Source organism: Zophobas morio, unplaced genomic scaffold, assembly GCF_036711695.1.
Source record: "Zophobas morio isolate AGI-343-1 ecotype UQ-CSIRO unplaced genomic scaffold, CSIRO_AGI_Zmor_V1 ptg000033l, whole genome shotgun sequence".
In the NCBI taxonomy this organism is placed as follows: Eukaryota; Metazoa; Arthropoda; class Insecta; order Coleoptera; family Tenebrionidae; genus Zophobas; species Zophobas morio.
The window spans coordinates 1,613,097-1,620,527 of NW_026972138.1; the positions used below are offsets into that span (position 1 = coordinate 1,613,097).

At 36.0% G+C, this 7,431-nt stretch overlaps 1 protein-coding gene across 1 annotated transcript; it reads right to left on the reverse strand.

Moving 5' to 3' along the window:
- Positions 1-791: 791 nt before the first annotated feature.
- LOC135139749 (uncharacterized) lies at positions 792-2,087 on the reverse strand (the record flags this gene model as incomplete). Its single annotated transcript, XM_064070076.1, has 1 exon — positions 792-2,087. A coding segment is annotated over one exon (1,296 nt), but the record flags the coding sequence as incomplete, so codon positions are not given.
- Positions 2,088-7,431: the final 5,344 nt, after the last annotated feature.

The window sequence follows — 7,431 nt, forward strand, 5'->3', positions numbered from 1 at the left end:
CCTTCTCGGGGGTCCAACTGTCGTTTTTAAGTATGTGAAACCTTCTCGGGGGCCTAATTGCCTTTTTTTAATGTAAAACTTTCTCGGGGATCCCAACTGTCGTTTTTAAAAATGTAAAACCTTCTCGAGGGCCCTAAATGTTTATTTTTTAATGTGAAACCTTCTCAGGTTCTCAACTGTCGTTTTTAAAAATGTAAAACCTTCTCGGGGGCCCCAAATGGATTTTTTTTTAATGTGAGACCTTCTCGGGACTCCCAACTTTTCTTTTCTTACATTGTGACCAGTATTTTCTAAATTGTGTTTACTCCATAGAGATTATCACTAAAAAGTAAAATTCCGCAAAATCAAATTTTGTAATTTTTCAGAGAAGCTGTATTTGTTAGACTGTACTTGAGAAGCCAGGGAAGTTCTGTGGAAATATCTTTCGACCAATTTTTTTTATTTCAACTTCATCAATTGTTTTTTGTTTTCACTTCTTCGAAAGTTACCATATTTCCAGAAACGTCAAAATAAAAAGTGACAAATTTTGAAGTGGTTGCACCCAAATATTTCGGATTATTTTCTCAGACACAAGGATCTTACCAGCGCAAACACAATTTCTTTCCCAATTTTTCAAATTAAGTAAAATCAAAATCTGCATACGTAATACATTCCCAAGAAAGAAAAGCAAATGAAAAACTCGAAATCGAATCTTAAACCAAACAACCGAAAAATTATGTAATTAAAAAGTAAAAAATATGTGTCGTCAAAAATCACCTAAAACCCGTTACCTTAATCCCCCTGCAGTGAAACTAATCAAAACTTTTGAACAACTTTATTGCCAACATCTCTAAAAGGAATACCAAAAAGGAAGTCCCAAGTCCGAAAACCAGTATTTGAACTCCAGTCGCGACGTCATCCAGCGACACCGCCACCTCGTTCCCGTACGAATTCTTGTTGAACCGAAACTCATTACCAACCCCCAGCCTCTGCCACGTCTTCATCTTCCAGTAATCGTAAATCCCCGCTTCCATGATTCTCCTAACCAACTCGTCCACCCTCTTCAAAAAGGGCGAGCCATAACTCACAATATAGCAACTCAGAGCCGGTAAAATCCTCTCCCTCATAACCCGATAAAACTGGACTCCATTCGGATAATTCTCCTTCTGAATCTGCGCGTAATTAGCGAGATGATCCTTCAGGATAAAAACCACATTCCTGCACTTCCTAATCCGTTCCAAGTACTCGGGCTCCTTTATCAGATTCAACCTGGGGAGGATTTTGTCTCGCAAGTTCGGACCTAGCGATGCGTTCAGCAGGTCCTCGAACCGGTCAATCGTCAGAATTTCGTAGTCGGTTTCAGCGAGTTCGGTCACCGTTTCGATCCCTTGGAAGTGAGCGGGCGCTGTGAAGATGCTCGTTAGTCTGCAGACTATGAGGGTGTTGAGAAAGACGCAGAAGGTCAAGTAGAAGATTAGGGCCGCTCTGAAGTTCAAGTAGCGGGTTTCTGTCACGGGTTTGTTCACCAGGAGTAGGAGGATTGTTAAGGCGACGTTGACGACGTCGAGTTTGCGCCCGTTGAGGAGTAGCTCGGCTAGAACGTACAAGAAGAAGAGGAGGGAGGTCGCGAGGGATAAAAACCAGACGGAGTCGGGTAGGAGGGAGTGCATTCCGGTGAACTTCTTCACGTGGATTTTGGGGATGAGGCAGGTGAGGTCGTCTCTATCGTGGGGGTAGGTTTTTTCGATGAGGTTCTCGAAGTTGAGTTTAACGTAGCGCGTGGTTAACCCCACGTCGGCGATTCTCTCGGCGACGTCGTCGTACTGGGTGAGTACTGGAGCGCGGTCACTAGGTCGAGTCGGGATATAAGTATAGGTGGCGTTGAGTTGACTGGCGATGATTCGAGCCATGTGGCCGTCGGCTCCATGGAACTCGTTCTCCTCCAGGTGGTTAATCACGCTCGGGAACATCGACACGCGTAGTCGATAACCGTACAAATTCTGGAATTTATCCGGGAATAAATTCCGGGGATTCTCCATCCGGAGGGAGTAATCCTTGCTGAAGGGATTATAAGAGAAAGCCTCGATTTTATCACCGACGAAGGCGAATACGATATTAACTACATAAAACTGATAACAAAAAAGGAAGCTTGCTTTGAGGGCGGGAAGGCTGTAATTGCCGTTAACGAATACGACCACCCGGTCCCGGTCCCTCCAGAAATAGATTTTTCTCATTAGGCTTAATTCCGCGTAGATGTCGCCTAAATTCTTCATGAACACAAAGAACAGCTTGCTCTCTTCGTACGTCATTTTTATGTCGTAGCCGTCGTTGTATTTGCCGTTAAACTTCTTCAGGTCGCGGAGATAAATGTTGAATGAGGGGAGGTGGAGGCCGTAGAGGATCGTGGAGAAATCTTCGAATGCACTTGGCTCGTTGTACACCAATATGATCGACTTTTGCTGATTTGTCGCCGTGATTTCTTTAATATATTCGATGATGGTTTCTTGGTGGATTCTTCCTTCGGAGACGCCGATGGCGGAAATAACGAGCCGGAAAATTAGGAGTATTTTGTTTCGTGTCATCTTGCGATCTGGAATCAAAGAGCGTCGTGAAATGTGGGGCAGTGTTTGTCGGGTACATTTTGCCGGTAATGACTCCATTATGGACACATTTGGCTGTGTTTAGTCAACAGAAATGACTAAGAGTAAACAAAATATAACCGGCAATTTTTCTGTGAAAAATTGGAGTTTATCACAACAAAAAGCCATTTTTCACATTGCTTGAAACAAAATAGTTAGAATAAGGTGATTTCTTGAAATGACGTCATAACCTCAAAAAAGTGTTGGATAACTAGCGCCATCTCTCATTTTGAATAATTATGACTTTGGTACTGTTTATTCAAAAGTCAAAATACCGCTACAAAAAAGTTTGAAATTTTATGACAAATGTGAAAATAAAACAAACTAAAATAACGCGTTTTGAATAAAAACCATAACCACAACTGAGATCGGGTGGGTGGGCGGGGCTTATATTTACCTTTGTATTTTTTATATATGTTATTTTCTTTTCATAACAAGAAACATAAAATGCGTCCAAAATGGTAAATTTTTGTAGACAAATATAGATTTTGCAATTAAGTTCCGCCTCCCAGCTCACAACGAATGAAAAATTCACCACAACTGAGGTTGCCTTTTTTTGTTCTTAATACAGTTTTCTTTCAATAATAGAATACACTTTGTTTTTTTACAAAATGTTGGACTTAATTCTAACCTCAGATTCATCATTTGATATTTCAAATATTCTGTTGTTGAGGGAAAACCGTATATAAATTTTAAGACCCACCCACCCACCCTGTCTGAATGGTGATGATTTTTTTTATGCGTCGTGAGCCGGGAGGAGGAGCTTGATTGGAAAATCCATTGAAGATTATATATGTTAAAAAAAACAAAGCTAAATATAAGCCCTACCCACCCAGCCAATCTCGGTTGTGATCATTTTTTTTATTCTTCTTGGGTCGGGGGACGGAGCTTAATTTCTAAATCCATATTTCTCTAGAAAATTTTCCCATTTTGAACATGTTTTAAGTTTCCTGGTATGAAAAAAAAAAACATATATTAAAAAAAATCAAGGCTTAATATAAGCCCCGCCCACCCACCCTATCGCAGTTGTGATGATTTTTTTTTATTCGTCGTGAGCCGGGGGGTGGAGTTTAATTGCAAAATCCATATTTGCCTACAAAAATTAACCATTTTGAACATGTTTCATGTATCTCCTTATGAAAAGATTACATATATTTAAAAAAAAACGTGTTCAAAATGGTAATTTTTTGTAGAGAAATATGGATTTTGCATTTAAGCTCCACCCCTCGGCTCAAGATAAATAAAAAAAATCATCACAAAGGAGATAGGGTGGGTGGGCAGGGGTTATATTTATCCTTGTTTTTTTTAATATTTGTAATTTTTTTTTCATAACAAGAAACTTAAAACATGTTCAAAATAGTACATTTTTGCTCACGACGAATGAAAAATTTATTACAATTGAGGTTTTCTTTCAATAATAGAATACTTAAAATATCAAATAGTGAATTTGAGGTTAGAATTATCTCCGACACTTTGTTTTTTACAAAATGTTGGACTTAATTTCTACGCTCAGATTCATCATTTGATATTTCAAATATTCTGTTGTGAGAGAAATATAAACATCCCCACCCCCCGACAATCCAAAACAAGGGGGTAAAACGGGGTAATAAAAAACGACAACAAATATTGCAAACAAAGGTCACAAAAATTCTAACAAAAAAAAAAACGATAACAAATTCCAAAAAAATCTACTACAAACGACAAAAAAAAATTGTAGAAAAAGAAAAAAAACGATGTAAACGAGAAAAAAGACGACAAAACGGGCACAAAAAAGATAAAAAAGAAGGAAAAACAAGAAGAAGGAGCGCCAAAATTAAAAAAAAAAAGACAACAAAAAATGCAAAAAAGACTTCAAAAAATAACAAAAAGCTGTCAAAAACGGAAACAAGCATTAAAAAAGCGACTAATGAAAGCCATAAAAATTAAAAAAAAAGAATGGGACAAAAAAGATAAAATAAAACAGAAAAAAAGTAAGAAGGAAAGGCGATAAAGGCCACAAAAATGCAACAAAAGCAACAAAAAAAAATATTAAAAACGAACAAGAGGAGGCAACAATAGGAACAAAAAATGCAACAAAGAAGACGACAAACAATGCGACAAAAAAACACGCAAATACGAAAGAAAGCATAAAAATGCGACTACAAAAGGACTACAAAACACACAAAGAGGTCTATAAAAGAGGGGACAAAAAATATTTTAAAGAGTCGAAAAAATCTACAAGAAAAGTAAAAAACCATAAAGAACGCGAAAAAAGACAACAAAAAATAGTCGTGAGAAAATACAACAACAAAAAAAAGAGATCGAAACAAAATCTACGATAAAATATGACAAAACAAGCAACAAAAAAACCGCCACAAAATGATGAAAGAAAAAGCGAACAAAAAGCGAAAAAAAGCTACAAAAAAGACAAAAAATGACAAAAATTTGTGATTATAAGGTTACAAAAAAGCGAGAAAATAGGGAATACAAAAAAAAACCTCCAAAAGAGTCAAAAATGGAACAAATAAAGACTACAAAAATTTAAAAATCAAAAATAGAAAAGTTGAAAACTGAAATATCGGAAAATTGAGAAGTCAAAAAATTGAAAAATCCCCACAATGAAATATGGAAGAACTGATTAATTGAAGAATGGAAGTTTGAAAAATGCAAAAATCTAAAATTTAAAATCGAAAAATTGAAAAACCAGAGTCGAAAAACCGAGAAATAGAGAAATCGAGAATCCAAAATTTAAAAAATTAAAAAATTGGAAAATTGAATCGGAAAACTGAAAAATTGAGAAATTGAAAAACTCCTAGACTGAAACGACGAAAAATTACGAAATCGAAAATCAAAAAATTGGAAAATCGAAAAATCGAGAAATCGAAACATCAAAAGATCGAGAAATCGCGAAGCCAAAACTGAAAAATTTGGTAATCGAAATAGGCCAAAATCGAAAAATAGAAAAATTTAAATTAACAAAAAATTACAATTAAACAATCAAATTTAACAAGTTTTTACAGAATTGCCCCTATAATTTTTTTTTTATAAAAAGAAACTTAAAACAAGTTCAAAATGGTAAATTTTTGTAGAGAAATATGGGCTTACAATTAAGCTCCGCCCCTCCCTCTGACAATGAATGAAAACTTCATCACAATTTAGAACGGGCCGGGTAGGTGGGGCTTAATCTTTCGCTTTTTTGAATGGTCTTTGAATTTTGAACAGATAATACGTTTTTATAATCTAAAAACCTTTCTACTAATAAACCCATTTGTTACTAATTTTTTACAGGCATGTTATTCAGAACTGGTTTCATTAAAAAAATTGAAATGGTAAATTTTTGTAGAGAAATATGGATTTCGCAATTAAGCTCCTCCTCCCGGCTCACGACGAATGAGAAAAAATCATCACAATTGCTATAGGGCGGGTGAGCGGGGTTTATATTTAGCCGATTTTTTTTACATATCTAATCTTCTTTTCATAAGAAGAAACTTACAACATGTCCAAAATGGTAAATTTTTGTAGAGAAGTATGGATTTGGCAATTAAGTTGCTTTCCCCGGTTCACGATGAATAAAAAAAGTCATCACAACTGAGATAGGGTGGGTGGGCGGGGCTAATATTGTGCTTTGTTTTTTTTTAAATATGTATATGCAATTGTGATGAATTTTTCATTCGTTGTCAGACGGAGAGGCGGAGCTTAATTACAAAACTCCTATTTCTGTTCAAAAATTTACCAGTGTGAAGATGTTTTAAGTTTCCTGTTATGAGAAGAAGATTACATGTATTTAAAAATAAGGCAAAATATAAGCCCCACCCACCCAGTCTCAGTTGTGATGATTTCTTTTTCTTCGTGTGCCGGGGGACGGAGCTTAATTTTAAAATTCATATTTCTTCAGAAAAATTTTCAATTTTGAACATGTTTTAAGTTTTCTGTTATGAAAAAAAATACATATATTTGAAAAAAATAAGGCTAAATATAAGCACCGCCCACCCGCCCTATCGCAGTTGTGATGATTTTTCTTATACGTCCTGAGCCGGAGGGCGGAGCTTAATGGCAAAATCCATATTTGCCTACAAAAATTGGCCAAACATGTTTCAAGTATCTTGTTATGACAAGATTACATATATTTAAAAAAACGGGAAGCTTAAAGCATGTTAAAAATGGTCAATTTTTGTAGAGAAATATGGTTTTCGCAAATAAGTTCCGCCTCCCAGTTCACAACGAATAAAAAATTCACCACAACTGAGGTTGCCTTTTTTTGTTCTTAATACAGTTTTCTTTCAATAATAGAATACACTTTGTTTTTTTACAAAATGTTGGACTTAATTCTAACCTCAGATTCATCATTTGATATTTCAAATATTCTGTTGTTGAGAGAAAACCGTATATAAATTTTAAGCCCCACCCACCCACCCTGTCTGAATGGTGATGATTTTTTTATGCGTCGTGAGCCGGGAGGAGGAGCTCGATTGGAAAATCCATTGAAGATTATGTATGTTAAAAAAAGAAAGCTAAATATAAGCCCTACCAACCCAGCCAATCTCGGTTGTGATCATTTTTATTATTCTTCTTGGGTCGGGGGACGGAGCTTAATTTCTAAATCCATATTTCTCTAGAAAATTTTCCCATTTTGAACATGTTTTAAGTTTCCTGGTATGAAAAAAAAACATATATTAAAAAAAATCAAGGCTTAATATAAGCCCCGCCCACCCACCCTATCGCAGTTGTGATGATTTTTTTTTATTCGTCGTGAGCCGGGGGGTGGAGCTTAATTCCAAAATCCATATTTGCCTACAAAAAATTACCATTTTGAACATGTTTCATGTATCTCCTT